At 38.8% G+C, this 22,072-nt stretch overlaps 1 protein-coding gene and 2 long non-coding RNA genes across 3 annotated transcripts in view; 2 read left to right on the top strand and 1 right to left on the bottom strand.

Annotated features, from left to right (window-relative positions):
* The window catches only part of MAP10 (microtubule associated protein 10), a 58,749-nt gene extending 50,073 nt beyond the window's left edge, over nt 1-8,676 (bottom strand). Inside the window, 4 exon segments of the mRNA XM_032608442.1 lie at nt 4,476-4,528; nt 4,821-5,158; nt 5,161-5,600; nt 5,602-8,676. Coding sequence (XP_032464333.1) covers nt 4,481-4,528; nt 4,821-5,158; nt 5,161-5,600; nt 5,602-7,319 — 2,544 coding nt within the window. The 5' untranslated portion in view covers nt 7,320-8,676 and the 3' untranslated portion in view covers nt 4,476-4,480.
* LOC116741607 lies at nt 8,593-15,350 on the top strand. The gene is made up of 3 exons (XR_004346212.1): nt 8,593-8,701; nt 9,422-9,478; nt 15,232-15,350. It is a non-coding gene; the product is annotated as an uncharacterized LOC116741607 (long non-coding RNA).
* Nucleotides 15,351-17,284: 1,934 nt separating this feature from the next.
* On the top strand, nt 17,285-18,502 carry LOC116741606. The gene is made up of 3 exons (XR_004346211.1): nt 17,285-17,429; nt 17,924-17,983; nt 18,468-18,502. It is a non-coding gene; the product is annotated as an uncharacterized LOC116741606 (long non-coding RNA).
* Nucleotides 18,503-22,072: the final 3,570 nt, after the last annotated feature.

The raw sequence follows: 22,072 nt of genomic DNA, 5'->3' as shown, positions 1-22,072 counted from the left end.
TGTCTTTCACTATGTAGACCCTGGGGGTTTACTGCTCCTCCTTTAGGATTTCAGCTCAATTATGAGTCACAACCAAATCCATTTCCAATTGCTCTCACAGCTCAACTATAAGATCCTTCAAAAAGAACTATATTAAAACCAAGAAGAAAACAGAAAATAAACAAATAAAACAAAGTATCCTAAATAGTCAAGCTTGCAAGTATAGGTTTCTGAACCTGTAATAAGTGACTCATATACTGACTCATAGACCTGTTCCGTTCCACATGCTTTCTTTCACCTTATGACCTTCAGCTGTTATCTTGTACCATTACTTGGGAGCTTATCTAATCTCCCATCCTGGCCTGCTCCTGGACAAACACATTCTTTATTAAAACCCAAACCTTTGGAAGGATTCCTGCTGCCAGGGGTTCTCCCACTCAGTTATAATGTCAAATGGAACGTTTGTTTTAACCATTTGGAAGGAAGAGTTGATTTCCTGACTGAGGTTTTATTGAAAATATATCCTCCTAGGGCAGGCACACAGATACCGTGGTACATTCTCTGTACTATTAAATACACCAACACTCCCAGGCACATTCACTGTCATATATGCTAGATAAATGGTATTTGATTCAATCCCCAACCTAATCCTGTAATGAAGAAATAATCTCAGAAAACCATACACCACATGATCAAAGACGCAAACACCATCCATCTGCCTCCAAAGACCAGGGTTGTAACGCTTTAATTTGCCACTAGGGTTAGTGGTCTCTCCAATAAAATTGAGAAAGGCCCTGTTAACATGTTTTGCTGTCCAAAGCGAAAATATTCATTTTCCTCTGTGGCCCCAGCACCTTTTCTAGTAGATAACCTTTAGCCCAGGCCCAGCCTCTCCATCACGCTCAGGGTTCAGTTTCTACAGCCGGTGTCCCATGACCTACTCCTTCCCAAGGCCTGCTGACTGAATTTGACGTTTATCTCGGGCTCTGTTAAAAAACACCATCTTCTCGTCCCTCCAGCAGCACCTCACTGGGCGATGTTGAAGAGTAGATTTCTAGTCCATTTTTGGCCAACCTAATCCCATCTGCTTTGCATCTTCCAGATCTCTGGGGCTACTAAGGGTTCATTCTTATTTTTACATCTCTTCTCTCATTTCACTGGGATTTTGAAAGGAAAGGACCATAACCTTCCCTTAATACAAAATTTTAAAGCAAAAACAAAATTCTTATCTGAATTTTCTATTTTTTTCTAGAATTTACATATATTATTTGTATAACAGAGATATAAGTAATATTTGGAAAATAAGGAAATATTTCTACTACTATGGCTTGGCACTGCAACCTAATAATGTTCATCCTGAAGTCTATTATTTCCTGGCACGACAGTCAGATCTCTGGAGAAAAACATTAAAAATGCCTTGGTCCTTAACCAAGTAAATTATCCTGGTACTGTTTTAGGTTAAAAATGAGAAGAGGAGAATCCAGCAAGTCTTGGCTCACAAACTGTCATTCTGTACAACTCTCTAGATACTTTAATCCAAATTAAAACACAAATAGACTGAAGGATGGCTATATATCTAGGCCCAAGGACAGTTTATGAGTAGGCAAATATAAATACTATTTATCTAATAGACATAAAAATATATTTATCTTATTTAGATGTTGCTTTGTTATGAAATTTCTTTGCCTTGCCAACAATACAATGTGATAATTTAAAACTTTTTAAAATTTATAGTCTTGACCTATATGTTTGCAACAAATAAAAGTCTGGTTTCTAAGTTTCCATAATAAAAGCACTGCTTGTACAGGCAAAAAAATTAAACTGAGATGTGAATGGGTGGCTCTGACCAGAAAGCCACAAGGGCTTGAGAGTTCAGTACCATTGTTCTTTGTATCTAAAGATAGCCTCAATAGCATGCACGTGACTGGAGAAAAAAACAACATATTGGATGTATGCATCTGCACGGGCCTCTTCAAATCTGCTTATAGTAACAGTTCAAAGGACTTGTCAACACTGACAGCTGCCTCCTAAGCTGCAGGGTAGGCCCTACCCTTATTTCTGTGGCTCACCCCCATTCAGCTCTGCCCACAGCAGTTTAGATACCTAAGATGCTCAGAAAGGCTGGATTGCAGGAGCTTAGTTTTACCAACAACTAAATGACAGTCTCCCTTATTTATGACCCTGAAATACTATTTCATGTTTCAATGATTTTAAGGCATTAAGCAGATAAATAAGGCTTCAGAAGTAGTATCTATTATAGTATTCTTAAAGAACTAAGTTTACAGGTTTTAGAATGAAAACATGAAGTACAATTTGAAGATAGGATGCAAAGAGGAAGTACTAAATACACGGGAACAGGTATTTTCACTAGAATTAAGCTAGAAAATCCACCACCACAATTCTAGAAATAAGTATTCAGGGAATAACTCAAAGAGAAGCTTATTCAACTACTCTATTTGTAATTTAAAGTACATTAGCTCTTTAGTCTTTGTTGTACCTTAAACACACTGAATTCATTTCCCTCACCTATTCTCATCATAGACAATGACTTACTCTCAATCAAATAAAACAGTTTTTAAAGAATTATTTCTCTCATGATTCTGATATTGCTTATATTTTGTCTCCTCCATAATAACGAAAACTTGCTGACAATTTACAGACCAAATTGGTGTCATTTGACTATCTAGCTACAGCACCCACCAGTAAATTATTTTAATTTTGTGAGATGATATGTTATATGCTTTATATTTACCGAAAAATTAAGACCATAAACCATTCGCCATTAAACATACTTCATATTTCAAAACTTCCAGTGGTGATAATTTCTGTACCTCTAAGAAATTATTTCAGTAATTTTAAATATTCAGAATGTCATGACTACTTACTGGCGCTCATTTATAAATTAAAATCCTCTACTGTTTCTATGATTATGCTTGACATTCGAGGCTCCCTACAATCTGGGACTTACTCAACGAATTTTCTTTCAACCCCTCTGTAGTATGACTCTACCGCTCTAATCAAGATAGTATTTTCACAGTCTCATGGATACATCATGCTCATTCTCATCATCATTCTTTATCCATATTGTTCCTCAAAATATAGCATCTTCATCTCTTGCCACCTATTGAAATTCTACTTTTATATCATTCAAAAGATAACACCTACATAATTATTTAATTACTTATAAAGGAAGGAAAATTAGGGCCTCGCCTCATACATCCAAAAATGTTTGCTATATTAAAAAATTAAGGGTGAAACTTAAAAATACAACAATATTTACATAGAAGAACACATAGGTAAATATCTGAACACAAAATAAGGTCTAAGTATAAAATCAATGGAATAAATTATAAAGAAATGATCACTAGACTTCATAAAAACAAACTGTCCTATATTAAAAATAACTTGAGGGCTTCCCTGGTGGTGCAGTGGTTGAGAATCCGCCTGCCAAGGCAGGGGACGGGGTTCAAGCCCTGGTCCAGGAAGATCCCACGTGCTGCGGAGCATCTAAGCCCGTGAGCCACAACTACTGAGCCCACGTGCCGCATCTACTGAAGCCTGTGCACTCTACAGCCCGTGCTCCACAACGAGAGGCCACCGCAATGAGAAGCCCACGCACTGCAACGAAGAGTAGCCCCCCGCTCGCTGCAACTAGAGAAAGCCTGCGCACAGCAACGGCTTTCACAGCAACACAACACATCCAACACGGCCAAAAATAATAAATTTATTAAAAAAAAAAATAATAATAACTTGAACAAGCTGAAATGACAGTAAACTGAATTTCTATACAAGAAACTGTATAGGAAGACACTTTTTTAGTTCCCTTCTCCAAATCCTTCAGAGAACACCTAAGGGTGTTCCAGCAAAACAAAAATACTACAAATAACCATGTCTCCAATAAGGATATTTTTAGGGTTTCTGCTTGTTTTTACTGCTCAATTCTAATCCCCCCGTTAGGTATTTTCAATGCATGGTCATCATTTATTTGTCCAACAAATGCTTTTTGAATCCCAGCCACATGCCAGAGACTGTGCCAGATACTAAGACCACACTGGTGCGCAAAACAGATACAGTCCCTTCCATCACAGAACTTAAACCTATCATAAGATAAACATTAACCAAGTAATCACACACACAAATTGTGGTTTAAAAAAAAGCATATAGAGCACCGTGACAGCATATAAAAAGGACTTCACCTATTGGAGATATGGAATGTGTATGTGTCCAAGAAGATTTCCCTGAAGAATTCCTATCTATATAGAATAGTAAGCTCTTATAACTGCTGCCGCTATATACTAAATTCTTTTGTATCTTTCTGCATCTCATACAGTAAGTCTTCTATATTCGGTAAACAATTTATTGCCATTAAAATTTGAAGCTATCTTTATTAACTAGCCTTTTCAATGGTGTGTATGAAGTCAACTTGAGGATACTTTAATAGAGACAGTTTAGGAAGATACTTTTATTCTTAGAAGATCAAACAACTGAAATCTTACCTGGGTTATAAGGCGATCCCATGATCAATCTTGTCAGATTTAATGGTAGAATCCTATTTAAACAGCAAAGGAATGACAAACACTTATATTCTGAAAAATTATATACATAAATTTATGTACTAAAAATAATGTACAGCTATCAAATTAAATGTTATGTAAAAGCACATATTTTTCCACTGTATATCCTGGAAGTTTATTTATTACTAATTTGCAAATAACTCTGCATTGCTTGGAAATGTTTAGTGAACCAAGGTCATCATTGACTTCGTCAAAGTGATCTAATGTACTGCTATCCAGGACATTAAGTTCTAGTTCTGACAAATTAGAAGGCAGATGAGAACTCACTTGAGATGTCCGAGGTGACTGGCTTTTTTCTGAGGACTTGCAACCTGTTCTTGTTTTAAGTTTAGTAGGGATGTCTTGATTCCTCTTTAGAACTTTAGAATTATGCATACTATTTTGGTCTCTCTGGTTTTCTTTTTCCTCAGTCCAGTGTGATGAAGAGAAATCACTGGTAGAGATATTAGACGCTTCCTCCAAACTTTTCTCTTGAGCCTTTGAAATACGAAACCTTTTATATGAGAGTACTGGGGATCCAGCTGAAAAAGGTGGGCTAAGAATAGAACTCTGTTCACTGCTATTTTTCCTTACGGACAACCTTGTTTCACTGGACTTGTCTGTTGACTATGTTTTGGATTTTCTGTCCCCGGACTGCTATCACGAGCTTGTAAACTTCTGCTGGTGTCTTCAGAACAGCAAGGACTGGTGAAGTCATCTGAATACTTTAGTTCTGAGATGCTTTCAGAGCAACTACTTGTACTTGGATTATTTTCATTCATATCAGCAGTAAGAATGTCGTTAGAAGTGATTTTGACCTGTTTATCATCTATTTCTTTGTCTACTACAATTCTGTCAACTACTGCGACCCGTTGGAAATGACCTGGACTTTGGACTTTCACTTCCACTCTTCCACCCACAATATTTGTATGAATAAACCTTTCTGAGACAATGGAATTTGCAGGACTCACCATTTCTTTCAGTAAATCATCAAGTGTCTTTTCAGTTGCACATTTCAGTTTAGTTTCTTTAGTTGTGCTGGGGTCATCAAAAACCACACTAATTTGAGGTATTGCTATTTTCAGCAAAAGATGCATCTGAGTCTAAAAACTCATCTTTAGGCAGCTGATGTGGCTTCCGATGTTGTTCTGCAAAACTTAGTATCTTAACTTTGGATGATGGAATTCTGAGTTTTGCACCTAACATTTGTGCTTGCGATTTTCTATACTCTTCTCTCTTTTCGTGTACTACTAACATATCAGGATTTGTTTGCTTTAAACGTAGCTTAAGTGTGTTTGTTAAGCCATAAAGTAGCTTCCCCCTTGGAACTCTTTTGGGGGGAACACCACCTTTCTTTTCAAAATATTTACCTTTCTTAAGATTTTCAGTTTGGTTCTTTTTATACTGAAGACTCACTGACTTTTCATTTTCCCCCAGAGAAAGTTTATCCTTAGATTCAGATTTACATGTGGAGTTGGCAGAAGGTTCTGGTGACTTCTTGTCCTCAGTTCTATATAACCAGGCTAAATGAGGATGTATATGAGTAGGGCTTGCCATGGGTTGGTTGTATAACAAGGACAACTCAACCAACAAAGCACTTAACAAAGGCAGCTGCCTTACAGTATTGATCCTATTTTGTTCAGTTTGAGGATGGTAAGTAGTTTGGTTACTTGCTCCTACATCCTGAATATGTGCAGGATGCGTAAGCACTGGAGGCCTCTCATGTGTTGCAAAATTTGTATGTTCTGGAGGATTAGTCTGTGTTGGGGGATTTACAAGTTTTTCTTCCAGAAAAGTACCATCCAATTCCTCAGGTGCATTCATTTGAGGCTCAATAGTGATTTCACCCTGCTTAGGAGGTGTCTTTTCTTGGGTCACATGAGTGTAATACAGAGGAGGAGGGCAAATTATGTTGGTTTCAATGTCTAACTCTGTGACTTCCCGATTTTGGGGGCTAACACTCCTCTCACTGCTACCCTTTGAACAAATAACGGAGCTGGTTTTGCCATTCTCCACGGAAGCCGTGTAATCAGAGTTGGCCTTGCTGTGGAAGACTCCCTCCTTCAAATCCTTCCCTGCCGTTGAGACTTTTACACCCACCAGAGGCTTATCAGCATCTCTTGGGCTTGGCTCTGAGTCTGGCTGCCGCAGCTGCTGGTTTTCCTGCAAGGTTTGGGGACTGACCTCCACACCCTCCACTCCACCTCCTGTGGAAGCGACTGGCCTCTCCAGATGGCCCAGCAAGCTGCTTCCCAGGTCAGTCAGGCGGTAGCCCAGGGCAATGTGCCCAATCCGCTCCCCCTCTTGGTTTTGCAGAGGGAAACTTCCCCGATGACCCTGGGAGCAGCCGGAGGCGGCGGGCCCCAGGACCCTGTGGGCCGCGGCGGCCAAAGAGATGCTGCAGGCCCCCAGGAGCTGCGGGGCAGGGGTCGGGCGCCCTGGGTGCAGCTGCAGCAGCAAGGTGTAAAGCGGGCTCCGAAGGAGCAGGCGGTGCAGGCTGGCGGGCTGCAGGCGGAAGAGACAGGACTTGCCGCGACCGAAGCTGACCAGGCCGGGCCGAAGTTCCGGTGCGGGGGCAGCGGGGCCGCCGGGAGGGTAAACCAGCAGCGTGGGGAAGTCCAGCAGGCGGAAGGCCACGGCGGGGCACAGGCCGCGCGGCGGCGATTCCTCCTCCTGCGCCGCCGCCGCCGCCGCGACCACGGGCGGCGGCGGCAGCCCGGCTTCAAGACGCACCCAGTCTACGAGCAGGTCCAGCAAGAAGAGCCGCTCTGACAGCAAAGCCGCCATCGCTGTTGCCCCGGGAACGCTGTGAGCTGGAGGCTGGAAGTCATGGTTCTCGCGAGAAACAGGGAGAACCTGGCGCTTGTTTTGTTCTCTCGCGAGACTTGCTAGGGCCCCCGGGCACGTCTGAGCTGTGGCAGCCGTGGGAATTTTCGCTGCTCAGTGTGTCTTTGCTTTCCAGAGTGGTGTTAAAACAGTGCTTATGATAATACTGAGGCTACGAATGGAAAAAAAAAAAAAAAGGCTTATTTTTTGGTTTGGGTCACGTTTTATCACTGCAGGTCCCCTGCAAGTTTGGAGCCAGTTCAGGTCTATCAGAAGAATATTAAAAGTAAATCAGGGCTCCCTTTCTAATCTCCAGGCTAAAGAAAGCCAGCTAACTGCCCGCAGCCGGCCTTCTCTGCTGCTGGTCTACTCAAAAAATGCGGACATGGCTCTGAAGCGGCTTGGGAGCTCTATCTGAGTGTGGTGGCACTGGGACACGCACAGTGAGTGTGGCCACATTTCCAACCGAGCCATCACCGTGTAGGAGAGTGATGTCAATGATTCCCATTCAACAAAACTAATGTATTTACATAAACGGGGGGGGGGGGGAGTGGAGGAGATCTTACAGCCCTATCCAGATTTTCAAGGAGACATACTTCTACCCTCAATAAGCTAGCTAGGTTGAAACCAAGGTTGATAAGTGGCCTTGAATGCCATAGCAAGGAATTTGGACTTTATTCTGTATAAGTTGTTTTGAGTGACTAAATGTTATTATACCTATTTCGGAAATGTAGCAGTACAGATACAAAGGAGGATTCTGCTAATAAGAAATTGAATTCAGAGCAGTCTTTTTGGGAGGCTGTTGCAGTGGTCTAAGGAGAGAGAACTGTGGCCTGAACGTGGTTAGGGTCAGTGGAGTTGAAAAAGAAGTGACGGATATAAGAGGTATTTGTGATAGCAGAGTTTAGAGCTTGGTGACCCTGAGAGAGAAGTTATGGGTGAAAATTTTCTGCTTCTGTGGGAGAAAAAACTGAGGAGGCACAGATTGGATTTTTCAAAGTTGCTTTGGGTTTTGGGGATATGTAGAGTTTGAGATGCCCGGGGGACATTATGTGAATATGTTCTACTTTAGGCAGCTTTATAATTTATAGTTAAATTATATTAGATTGAATGCAAAAAACAGCACTGAGAAGCTCAAAAGCAAATTCACAATGGGAAGGGCTTGGTGCTTTAGAGTGAACTCGTGAGGGAGCTTTCATTGCAGTATGTAAGTAGAAGATACTGCCTTTGGCCTTCGGAATCTTACTATCTACTTGCAGAGGAAACTTATCAAGTGACATGCTTAATAGATGGATGACATAGAGCAATAAATTACAGCATGTTTACAAGTTAAAAACAATGAGGTGAGTCCATGTGTGCCAGACGAACACAGTAGGTAAAATTCCTCATTGAAGACATCCTGCAGTGAGTGTTTTGAGTAAGGTTAATAATGTGGAATATTAGCACTTTGTATGTGGACAGGGAAACCAATGTATCTCCTCTATAAGGACATTACTTCTATAATAGATAAGGTTTCTACAGGGCTAATAATTTCTCTGCCCAGACACTCTACATCACTGGTATTACAGTACATGAATAAGTTTTTATAACTGTAAATAATGTAAATAATGTTAAATGTAGTGAGTAAATGTTTAGCTGTGACAATTAAAAATTTTCTATGTTCATAGGCCAAACATGGAAAAATAGCACAGAGCAGTGGATGAGAGCCTCAATTTTGTAGGCAAACTACCTGGCTCAAATCCTGGCTCTGTGACCACATACTAGTTTCTCAACAGTTTGTGAATTGTTTCCTCATCCAAAAAAATGAGGTAGTTATAGTGTAAACTTCATAAATATAAGTATTAAGTGAATTAATAGTCACAGAATTCTTAGAAAAGTGCCTGGCACATAGTAAATACTTGTTAAAATAAATGTTATTTTATTTATTATTTGCCAAATAGCAGACACTTTTTTAATTGAAGTGTAGTTGATTTACAGTGTTGTGTTAGTTTCAGGTGTACAGCACAGTGATTCAGTTATATATATATATATATATATATATATATATACATATTCTCTTTCAGATTCTTTTCCATTATAGGTTATTACAAGATATTGAACATAGCTCCCTGTGCTATACAGTAAGTCCTTGTTGTTTATCTATTTTATATATAGTAGTCTGTATCTGTTCATCCCAAATTCCAAATTTATCCTCCTCACCCTGTATCCCTTTGGTAACCATAAGTTTGTTTTCTATGGCTGTTACTTCTGTTTTGTAAATGATTTGTATCATTTTTTTTAGATTCCGTATATAAGTGATGTCATATGATATTTGTCTTTCTCTGTCTTCACTTAGAATGATAATCTTTAGGTCCATCCATGTTGCTGCAAACAGCATTATTTCATTCTTCTTCATGGCTGAGTAATATCCAATTGTGTGTGTGTGTCTGTGCATATATATATATATATATATATATATATATATATATATATATAATTCTTTACACCAGTGCTTCCTTTTCCCCATCTAAAAGAACAGAACCTACAAAAAGCTTACAGCTAACAGCAGACTTAATGGTAAGAAAATAGAAGCTTTCTCACTAAGATCAGGAACCAGGCAAGGATGTCCCCTTTCACCACTTCTTTTCAACATCGAGCTGGAAGTCCTAGCAATAACACAATTAGAAAAGAGAAGGAAATAAAAGGTATACAGATTGAGAAAGAAAGAATAAAATTGTTTTTGCAGATGACATGATTGTCTTATGTAGAAAATCTGGAAGAATTGACAAACTCTTAGTATTAATCAACGACTATAGCAAGGTTGCTGGATATCAGCTTAATATACAAAAGTCAATAGCTTTTCTATGTAGCAGCAATTAACAAGTGGAATCTGAAATTAAAAACATAATATCTTTACATTAGCCCCCAAAATGAAATACTTAGGTATAAATCTAACAAAATATGTACAAGATCTGTATGAGGAAAACTAGAAAACTCTTAACCAAGGAAATCCGAGAAAAACTAAATAAATGGAGAGATAGTCCGTGTTTATGGATAGGAAGATTCAATATTGTCAAGACGTCACTTCTTCCCAACTTGATCTATAGATTTAATGCAATGACAATCAAAAGTCTGGCAAAGGGCTTCCCTGGTGGCGCAGTGGTTGAGAGTCCGCCTGCCGATGCAGGGGACACGGGTTCGTGCCCCGGTCTGGGAAGATCCCACATGCCGCGGAGCGGCTGGGCCCGTGAGCCATGGCCGCTGAGCCTGCGCGTCCGGAGCCTGTCCTCCGCAACGGGAGAGGCCACAACAGTGAGAGGCCCGCGTAACGCATAAAAAAAAAAAAAAAAAAAAAAAAGTCTGGCAAGTTATTTTGCAGATATCAACTAACTGATTCTACAATTTATTTGGAGAGGTAAAAGACCCAGAATAGACAACACAATATTGAAGAGGACTGACACTCCAGGACTTCAAGACTTACTATACAGCTATGGTAATCAAGACAGTATGGTATTTGCGAAAGAATAGGCAAACAGATCAGTGGAACAAGATAAAGAGCCCAGAAATGGATCCACATACCTACTGTTAACTGATCTTTGACAAAGGAGTGAAGGCAACCCAATGGGGCAAAAATAGTCTTTTTGACAAATGGTCCTGGAACAACTGTACATCCATATGCAAAAAAAGAAAAGGAAAAAAATTAAGACAAAAGCTTTACACCAGTGACAAAAATTAATTCCAAATGGATTACAGACCTAAATGCAAAACACAGAACTATAAAACTCCTAGAAGGTAATAAGAAAAAATCTAGATGATCCTGGGTTTTAGTGATGACTTTTTAGATACAACACCAAAGGCGTGATCTATGAAAGAAAGAATTGATAAGCTGGATTTTATTAAAATTTAAAAGTTCTGTTTTGTGAAAGATACTGTCAAGAGAGTGAAAAGACAAGCCACAGACTGGGAGAAAATATTTGCAAAAGTCATATTTATACAAAAACTGTTATCCAAAATATACGAAGAACTCTTAAAAGGCAACAGTAAGAAAACAAACAACCCAACTATAAGAAAGGGGCCAGGGGCTTCCCTTCCCTGGTGGCGCAGTGGTTGAGAGTCCGCCTGCCGATGCAGGGGACATGGGTTCGTGCCCCGGTCCGGGAAGATCCCACGTGCCGCGGAGCGGCTGGGCCCGTGAGCCATGGCCGCTGAGCCTGCGCGTCCGGAGCCTGTGCTCCGCAACGGTAGAGGCCACAGCAGTGAGAGGCCCGCGTACCAAAAAAAAAAGAAAGAAAAAAAAGAAACCCCCTCAGTAGACTGAATCCTGCCAGCCAAGACACCAAGGCCGTTGTCCTGGTTCAGGGAAGACTGCCTATAGGTTCCTTGGCCTGGATACTCTTCTGCCTTCAATTGTGGGGGAGGGCTGAAAGATATAATTTAACTTATGAATTCTTTCTTTCCCATGCAAATCAACACTGTTGGGCCTTTTGGCCTAGACCATCTTGTCAAGACTAATGTAAGTAGATGCTCTCTTTAATGGAATGGGGTTTTAAATTGGGTTTATTCTAAATGGCAACCCACATAATTTAGACTCCACCAAAAGATAACCAGCTGTTGTTTCTATAATTAGTAAGATACTTATCTTTTAAAATCTGGCAAATAAACCAAGTCTTGATAACTTCATCAAGCAGACAGGTCCTTCAGGAGATTTTGACCATAAACAAGCTGGATGTACACTAAAATAACTCTCTAGAAACTTCCATTTTTGTAGTGCTTCTTCTGTGTGCTTGCCACTAGATTAGATCCTTTACAAATTATCTCTTTAATCTTCAGAGCAACCCCATGAAATTATTGATAATAAAACTAACTTGGAGAAGTTAAAAAATGTATACAAGTATGAATTTACACAACAAGTAAGTGGAGAAGCTGGCATTAAAATTCAATTCTGCCTATCTGAGGGAAAAAAAAAGCTTACGTTCATCCCAATAAATTCCCTTAGCTTATTCATCTCTGCTCAAAGAGAGTATTAATATATAGAAAATTGACAATGTCCAGTTCAGAAATGTATTTTGATATGGAGAAACAGTTAAATAATACCACAAGGAAGCTAACAGGCAAACGCAGGGTGTGGTATGTTCTATGAGATAACTGACGCAGTTTAAACAAGTCAAGGGCACAGAGAAAGAGGAAGAAGAGAAGGAGGCTGCTCCAAGTTGAGCTGTAAGAGACAGAACCACCGATGTCAAGTGTGGACCTTCTTTGGATTCTTATGCAAAGTATCTAAGAAACAGCATGTTTGAGACAATGGGGCAATTTGAATGTAAATGCCTATCATTTTAGATGATACAAAAGAGTTATTGTTAACGTTAAGTGTGTGAATCTCATTAAGATTATTTAAGAAAATATTCCTGTGTATGAGAGATGCTAGCTGAAGTTGTAGGAATGAAGGGACAATGCCTGGAACACTTTATAATGCCTCAGGATTCTTCTAACAAATGGAATAAGGAAAGCAAACGTGCCAATCTTGATAATTATTGAATCTAGGTGATGGGTATGTGTGAGTTCATTCTTTTGTAATAAAAAAAAAATATTAGTGAGTTTTGTTTCCCAGGTTTCTTATCAGATCAGCCCTGTGATCTGTGAACTTACAACGGTGTAGTTCTGGGTCTTCAGTACTGTAGAAATTAACCACGATGTATAATAATGTTTCTGGGGGGGAACTTCTTTTCCTTGCTGGAGTTGTGAGCTTCTGGACTGCTCAGAATTAAGTTCTGATGGCTGTCCCAAGTAGCCACTTAAAATAAGGAGTATTTGTAAGTAGGTTACATATAAATAGCAGGCCTCCTATTTATAGATCTTAAAAGGGCAAGCATGTTTGGAATTCCTTCTGACCTTGCCTCATTTCTCAATGCCAGCTGCATATCTACAGCAAGAAACCCCCTCTCCACCTTTCCTGTGTATGTTATCTCTTAATTACTGCTTTAACTTTCCACCAGCTATTTTAAGGTAACAGGCACAATTTACATTTAAAAGTTTATTTTGCCTGAAAATATGCATGTGTTTATTATGTCTTGAACTGGAACTTTCAAAGGGAAATTTGGCTCTGTAGGTAGGTGTCTATGTATCAATCATAAAATGTTAAATACACAGTGACATTTCCAAATTTTAAATAGCAACACAGGAACCTCTAAGACCAGATCTCAACCAACTTTCTCACCTTTATTTCTGTTTATTCTTTAATTTCAAAATCAATTTTATTGCAGCCAAAACAGTGGAATTAACTATATATAGTTAATATATATATTTTATATATATATATATATAACTTAAAATATAAGTTTTAAGTTATAGGGAATAACGTTTACTTTGGCAGAGAGTGTTAAAATTAAAGTTGCATGTATTACTAACATAACTCAACATCCTTAATTTGGTATAAGTGTGACTCATTTTCTTGTTTTCCTATGTTCTTCACCTATTAATGCCTCCCTTCCCCACCTCCCCTAACCCTTGGCAACCACTGATCTTTTTTTACTGTCACCACAGTTGTGCCTTTTCCAAAATATAAAGTTGAAATTATAGGGTGTGTAGCCTTTTCAGATTGGCTTCTTTCACTCAGCAATATGTAGTTAAGTTTCCTCCATGACTTTTCATGGTTTGACTGCTCATTTCTTTTCAGTGCTGAATAATATTCCATTGTCTGGGTGGACCACAGTTTATTTAGCCATTCACCTACTGAAGACTGTCTGGGTTGCTTCCAGGCTTTGGCAATTATGAATAAAGCCACTATAATTATCTATGTGTAAATTTTTGTGAGTATGTAAGTTTCACCTTGTTTGGATAAATACCGGGGACCATGGTCACTGAATCGTATGGTAAGAGTATATTTAGTTTTGTGAGAAGTTGCCAAAGTGTCTTCCAACGTGCCTCTACCATTTTGCATGCTTGCCTTTATTTCTGTAGTCCAAATTGAACCATTTACTTTTCCTCTTTTATACACATAGTTTCCTATTCTCAGTGCCAGATTTATGGTCTGCTTTCCCTCTGCCTAGCATACTCTCTCTCCTTCTCCACAGGCCTCAGACTTGAGCTGTCTGTAAAGTCTAACTCAAATACCATGTCCTTTTTGAAATTCTTTTCTGGTGGTCCTCGCTGGAAGTGATCTTTCTTTTCCCAAAGCGCTGAATCTCTTTTGCGAACTCTTTTTCTGTCTTGGAGTATTCTTCTTACACACATGAGTTACTGCCCCTCATTCCCCATAAGCTCCTCGATAATGTTTTTTCTTTCAGTAGAGCCCTATTTCTGTACATTGGACTTGGATATATTTGACATATTTCTAAGTGAAGACTATAATCCCTTATATGACTTGCTTGTGCAGAGCACAAAGTTTGGAAAATATCCTAAGCTAAAAACTTAAAAAGCAAATAATTAAAGGAAAGCTCTGATTCCTCCCAATTTGCAGCGTTCTTCCTTGTGTGTAATAGTGTTTTCTAGGGCTTTCCTGGTGGCGCAGTGGTTGAGAGTCTGCCCGCCGATGCAGGGGACGCGGGTTCGTGCCCCGGTCCGGGAAGATCCCACATGCCGCGGAGCGGCTGGGCCTGTGAGCCATGGCTGCTGAGCCTGCGCGTCCGGAGCTTGTGCTCCGCAGTGGGGGAGGCCACAGCAGTAAGAGGCCCGCGTACCGCAAAAAAAAAAAAAAAAAAAATAGTGTTTTCTAGAAACCAAGGATAACCTCACAGAATGTGTGGGCCTTTTCAAAGAGACCCTACTGCATTCAGTTTGCCTTAGATTTTGAAGTCATTGTTGACTGAATCCAAGGCCCTAGGTATTAGATGAAAGTAAACAGGATTAAGTGCTCTTCTCTTCATGCCAATTTTATGATACGAGGGCTTCTCTGCAGGTTTCCTTTCCGTCGAGGCACCGGGTGTGAACATTCTCTGAAGACTGGTTGGTGCCCACCTGACAGTAAGAGGGCCAGGACCCCTGCTGCTGCCACAGCTGAGGCTGTAAATGATACCAGGCAATTGTGAGCTCTGCCGTCTTTGAAATGATTACTCTTAATGTATGCAATGTCCGAAGGAAACTGTAATCCAGCCCAGCTAAAAATAGACTCTGTGATCACTTAGCTCAGATTTTCTTAAATCGTTCTGCCCTTTCTTGGAAATGTCAATCTTCTCCTTTGTTTCTCCACTCCCCACCTGCAAAGCCTGGCCTATTGGGGCAAAACTACTTGCCATAAATACAAAGAATTCAATATATAAGGGTGGCTACTCAACTCATGTTGCCCAGGCCCCACATAAAGATCACACTTCACACCCATGGCTACTGTCAAAAAAAAAAAAAAAAAGGAAAAGAACATGTATTGGCCAGGATGTGGAGAAATTAGAACCTTGTGCACTGTGGGTGGGATTGTAAAATGGTGTAACCGCTATGGAAAAGAGCATGGCGGTGTTATATGGACTGACTTGTGTCCTCCCAAAATTCATATGTGGCAGCCCTAACCCCCAAAGTCACTGCTTGGAGGTAGGGCTTTTAAGGGGTAATTAATGTTAAATGATGTCATTAAGGTAGAGCCAAAATCCAATAAGACTGCTGTCCTTATAAGAAAAAGAAGAGACATCAGGAGTATGCACACACAGACAAAAGGCCATATGAGGACACTGAGAAAGTGGCCACCTGCAAGCCAAAGAGAGAGGCCTCACCAGAAACCAGTCCTGCCTGGACCTTGATCTTGAACTTCCAGCCTCCAGAACTGTGAGAAAATAAATTTCTGTTATTTAAGCTGCCCAGTCTTGGTATTTTGTTATGGCAGCCCTAGCTGACTGATACAAGTAGTTCCTCAAAAATTAAAACTAGAGCTGCTTTATGATTTATCAATCCCACTTCTGGGCATATATTCAAAAGAATTGAAAGCAGGGTCTTGAAAAGATATTTGCACACCTGTGTTCATAGCAGCACTATTCACAATAACCAAAAGGTAGAAGCAACCCAAATATCCATCAATAGTTGAATGGATAAACAAAAGGTGATCTATCCATACAATGGAATATTATTCAGCCTTAAAAAGGAAGGAAATTCTAGCACCTGCTACAACATGGGTGAATCTCAATCTAGAGGCTTTTGCTTTGATTTATGATTTCATGATTTTTCCTAAAGAACACTTTATGCTCCATCTTGTGGGTGTCTGTTGTATATATGTCATCATGAAAACATCTGCTCTAAATTTATATTGTAATTTAGATTTCTCATGATTTTAGGTTTACGTCACAACTAACTCCTAAAGCTTGATGACCTAAAAAGCACTAACTTAATGTATACTTAGAGGAAAGGGGGAAAGGTGTAATTTGGGATACTTTTCTTCCTAAATATTACCAACTCAACTAACAAGTTGAGTTGTTATTCAACTAATTGAATAAAAATCACAAAGTCTGGGTTTTTATTGATGCATGCTTACTTGTATAAAAACCAGGAAGCCTGAGTCCTTTTGTGCTGTTGTTTCCCTCAAAAATCCAGTGTATATTGATAGACGGAATTGTCTCAAAGACTCTCCCCAAATAGTAGCTCTATTAGGTTTTCATATATATATGGCAATCAATGCAAAAATCATTTAACTTGGCATTCACTGCAAATTAAACAAGTCTTTAGTATTTTGAAAAGACACCCTGGTAAAATCTAAATATGTAAAGTGAACACATTTGCAAAACTTGGGGGTTGTAAACATGTTAAGAACCTCACATTTTATAATTGAATTGTTCTCCTTTATCTGAAATTCCCAGTTCCTTTCCTATCATCTTCTGGTTTTTTTTTTTTTTAAGATTTTTTTGATATGGACCACTTTTTTAAAAGTCTTTATTGAATTTGTTACAATATTGCTGCTGTTTTATGTTTTTGGTTTTTTGGCGGGGAGGCATGTGGAATCTTAGCTCCCCGACCAGGGATCAAACCCGCACCCCCTGCATTGGAAGGCGAAGTCTTAACCACTGGACCGCCAGGGAAGTCCCTCCTATTATCTTCCTTTGATCAGAATCTGTGGGTTTCTGATCTGTGCAACATAAGAGCCAGTGACACTAGTTTGACCACTTTTTATTCTGAAATGAGGTGAGGTTCCATCATCATTTTGTAGAAGTGTTAGAATTAATAACAATAGTTTGTTTTTGTACATATGTGGGATAGATTCTGGGTAATAGAATACCTGGGTCAAAGGGTACTTACATATTTAGTTTTGGTAACAATACAACAAAAAATTTTAATTTCTTTAAAAAATTAAAAAAAAATTTATTGAAGTATAGTTGATTTACAATGCTGTGTTAGTTTCAGGTGTACAGCAAAGTGATTCAGTTACACATATATACATATATATTCTTTTTCAGATTCATTTTCATAACAGGTTATATTGAATATAGTTCCCTGTGGAACTATACGGTAGGACCTTGCTGTTTATCTATTTTATATACAGTAGTGTGTATCTCTTAATCCCAAACTCCTAATTTATCCCTCCCCTACCTTTTCCTTTTGGTAACCATAAATTTGTTTTCTATGGCTGTGAGTCTGTTTCTGTTTTGTAAATAAGTTCATTTGTATCATTTTTTTAGAAATACGCCAAAATTAGTATCCAGAAGAACCATATCAATTTACACTCTCACCAGCTTCAGGTAGTGTCAATATTTTTAATTTTTTTGTTAGTGTTGTAGATAAAAAATGGTATCTCATTTGTTTCTAATTTGCATTTTTCTGATTACTTAATGAAATGAACAGCTTGTAGTACATTTATTATCTCTCTCTATCCTTTTGACTATCTTCCTATGGATCGTTTTCTTTTTCCTATTAATTTATAGGAGCTTTTTATAAACATATATGTGTTTATGTGTATGTGTGTGTGTATGTGTGTGTGTGTGTGTTTAATATTTCCAGTTTGTGGATTATGTTTTAACTTTCTTTATCGTAAACTTTTATGGACAGCTGTTCTTAATTAAAGTGTAGTCACATTTATCACTCCTTATGTTTTTATTAGTGATTTCTGTGTCTTGTGCAATAAATCTGTACTCTGAGGTCATAGATATTTTACACTGTATTTTCTTTTAAAATGTTTTGCCTTTTACACATGATTATACTTAGAAGTGATTTTTTTGTATCTAGTGTAAGAATCTGCCTGCCAATGCAGGGGACATGGGATCGATCCCTGGTCGGGGAAGATCCCACATGCTGCAGAGCAACTAAGCCTGCATGCTGCAACTACTGAGTCCACACGCTGCAACTACTGAAGCCCGTGTGCCTAGAGCCCATGCTCCGCAACAAGAGAAGCCACTGCAATGAGAACCCATGCCCCGCAACAAAGAGTAGCCCCCACTCGCTGCAACTAGAGAAAGCCTGCATGCAGCAATGAAGACCCAACGCAGCCTCCCCAAAAAAGAAATATAAAAATAAAAGTCCACTCTTTCCCCTGATAATCTGTAAATGCTGTCCCTGTCATATATCATTTTATTGCACTCAAAGTTCTGTTTCTTAATTTTCTACTCTGTTTCATAATTTATTTTTATCTGTCCTTGTGTCAATACCAATACCGCCTTAATTACTATAATTTCCTAAAAAAAAATCTTCGGGCTTCCCTGGTGGTGCAGTGGTTGAGAGTCCACCTGCTGATGCAGGGGACACGGGCTTGTGCCCTGGTCCGGGAAGATCCCACATGCCGCGGAGCGGCTGGGCCCGTAAGCCATGGCCGCTGAGCCTGCACGTCCGGAGCCTGTGCTCCACAATGGGAGAGGCCACAACGGTGAGAGGCCCGCGTACCGCCAAAAAAAAAAAAAAAAAAAAAAAAAAAAAATCTTCCTATCCAGTAGGGAAAATCCCATTTTCTTCTTCTTCTTAGAAATGCCTTCTTTAATCTTGGGCTTTTCTCTTGGGTACATATTTCAGAGTTGGTTTAAATCCCTGGAAAAGCACTATTGAGATTTTTGTTGGAATATCTGCATCAGTTTGGGAAGAAGTCATGACATCTCAACATTATTGAATCTTTCCATATAATAACATGCTATATCTCTCCATTTATGTAGGCTTTCTTTAATGTCTCAATAATTCTCCATAAATGTCTTGCACAGTTTTTCTCAGATTTATTTCTAGATACCCTATCTATTTGTTTCTATTATAAATACTTTCTTTTTTTTTGTGGTATGCAAAAATTCTTGATATAGATTCTGTTTATTATATATAATCTGCTTTCAATTCTTTTGAATATATGCCCAGAAGTGGGATTGATAAATCATAAAGCAGCTCTAGTTTTAATTTTTGAGGAACTACTTGTATCAGTCAGCTAGGGCTGCCATAACAAAATACCAAGACTGGGCAGCTTAAATAACAGAAATTTATTTTCTCACAGTTCTGGAGGCTGGAAGTTCAAGATCAAGGTCCAGGCAGGACTGGTTTCTGGTGACGCCTCTCTCTTTGGCTTGCAGATGGCCACCTTCTCAGTGTCCTCATATGGCCTTTTGTCTGTGTGTGCACACTCCTGGTGTCTCTTCTTTTTCTTATAAGGACAGCAGTCTTATTGGATTTTGGCTCTACCTTAATGACATCATTTAACATTAATTACCCCTTAAAAGCCCTACCTCCAAGCAGTGACTTTGGGGGTTAGGGCTGCCACATATGAATTTTGGGAGGACACAAGTCAGTCCATATAACACTGCCATGCTCTTTTCCAAGCTTTAAATGACACATTAAACAAGATGGACTTAATTGATATTTATAGGACATTCCACCCAAAAACAACAGAATACACTTTCTTCTCAAGTGCTCATTGAACATTCTTCAGGATAGATCATACCCTGGGTCACAGATCAAGCCTTGGTAAATTTAAGAAAATTGAAATCAAATCAAGTATCTTTTCCAACCACAAGGCTATGAGACTAGATATCAATTACAGGAAAAAGTCTGTAAAAAATACAAACACATGGAGGCTAAACAATACACTGCTAAATAACCAAGAGCTTACTGAAGAAATCAAATGGGAAATCAAAAAATACCTAGAAACAAATGACAATGAAAACATGAGAACCTAAAAACTATGGGATGCAGCAAAAGCAGTTCTAAGAGGGAAGTTTAGAGCAATACAATCCTACCTCGAGAAACAAGAAACATCTCAAATACACAGCCTAACCTCGCACCTAGAGCAATTAGAGAAAGAAGAACAAAAAAACCCCCAAAGTTAGCAGGAGGAAAGAAATCATAAAAATCAGATCAGAAATAAATTAAAAAGAATGGAAGGAAACGATAACAAAGATCAATAACACTAAAAGTTGGTTCTTTGAGAAGATAAACGAAATTGACAAATCATTAGTCAGACTCATCAAGAAAAAAAGGATGAAGACTCAAATCAATAGAATTAGAAATAAAAAAGGAGAAGTAACAACTGACACTGCAGAAATTCAAAGGATCATGAGAGATTACTACAAGCAACTATATGCCAATAAAATGGACAACCTGGAAGAAATGGACAAATTCTTAGAAAAGCACAACCTTCCGAGACTGAACCAGGAAGAAACAGAAAATATAAAAAGATCAATCACAAGCACTGAAATTGAGACTCTGATTAAAAATCTTCCAACAAACAAAAGCCCAGGACCAGATGACTTCACAGGCAAATTCTATCAAACATTTAGAGAAGAGTTAACACCTATCCCTCTCAAATTCTTCCAAAATATAGCAGTGGGAGGAACACTCCCAAACTCATTCTACGAGGCCACCATCACCCACATATGAAAACCAGACAAAGATGTCACAAAGAAAGAAAACTACAGGCCAATATCATTGATGAACATAGATGCAAAAATCCTCAACAAAATGCTGGCAAACAGAATCCAACAGAACATTATACACCATGATCAAGTGGGATTTATCCCAGGAATGCAAGGATTCTTCAATATATGCAAATCAATCAATGTGATAAACCATATTAGCAAATTGAAGGAGAAAAACCATATGATCATATCAATAGATGCAGAGAAAGCTTCTGACAAAATTCAACACCCATTTATGATAAAAACCCTCCAGGAAGTAGGCATAGAGGGAACCTACCTCAACATAATAAAGGCCATATATGACAGAGCCACAGCCAACATCGTTCTCAATGGTGAAAAACTGCAACCATTTCCTCTAAGATCAGGAACAAGACAAAGTTCTCCACTCTCACCACTATTATTCAACATAGTTTTGGAAGTTTTAGCCACAGCAATCAGAGAAGGAAAAGAAATAAAAGAAATAAAAGGAATCCAAATTGGAAAAGAAGAAGTAAAGCTCTCACTGTTTACAGATGACTATACTATAGTATAGTACTATACATAGATACTATATATAGAGAATCCTGAAGATGCTACCAGAAAACTACTAGAGCTAATCAATGAATATGGTAAAGTAGCAGGATACAAAATTAATGCACAGTAATCTCTTGCATTCCTATACACTAATGATGAAAAATCTGAAAGAGATATTAAGGAAACACCATTGCAACAAAAAGAATAAAACACCTAGGAATAAACCTACCTAAGGAGACAAAAGACCTGTATGCAGAAAACTATAAGACACTGATGAGAGAAATTAAAGATGATACAAACAGATGGAGAGATATACCATGTTCTTGGATTGGAAGAATCAACATTGTGAAAATGACTATACTACCCAAAGCAATCTACAGATTCGATGCAATCCCTATCAAACCAACAATGGCATTTCTCACAGAACTAGAACAAAAA

The sequence above is a fragment of the Phocoena sinus genome, chromosome 16 (assembly GCF_008692025.1).
Source record: "Phocoena sinus isolate mPhoSin1 chromosome 16, mPhoSin1.pri, whole genome shotgun sequence".
In the NCBI taxonomy this organism is placed as follows: domain Eukaryota; kingdom Metazoa; phylum Chordata; class Mammalia; order Artiodactyla; family Phocoenidae; genus Phocoena; species Phocoena sinus.
The sequence above is the reverse complement of the archived record's forward strand: the minus strand, read 5'-3'. Positions and strand labels throughout refer to the sequence as shown.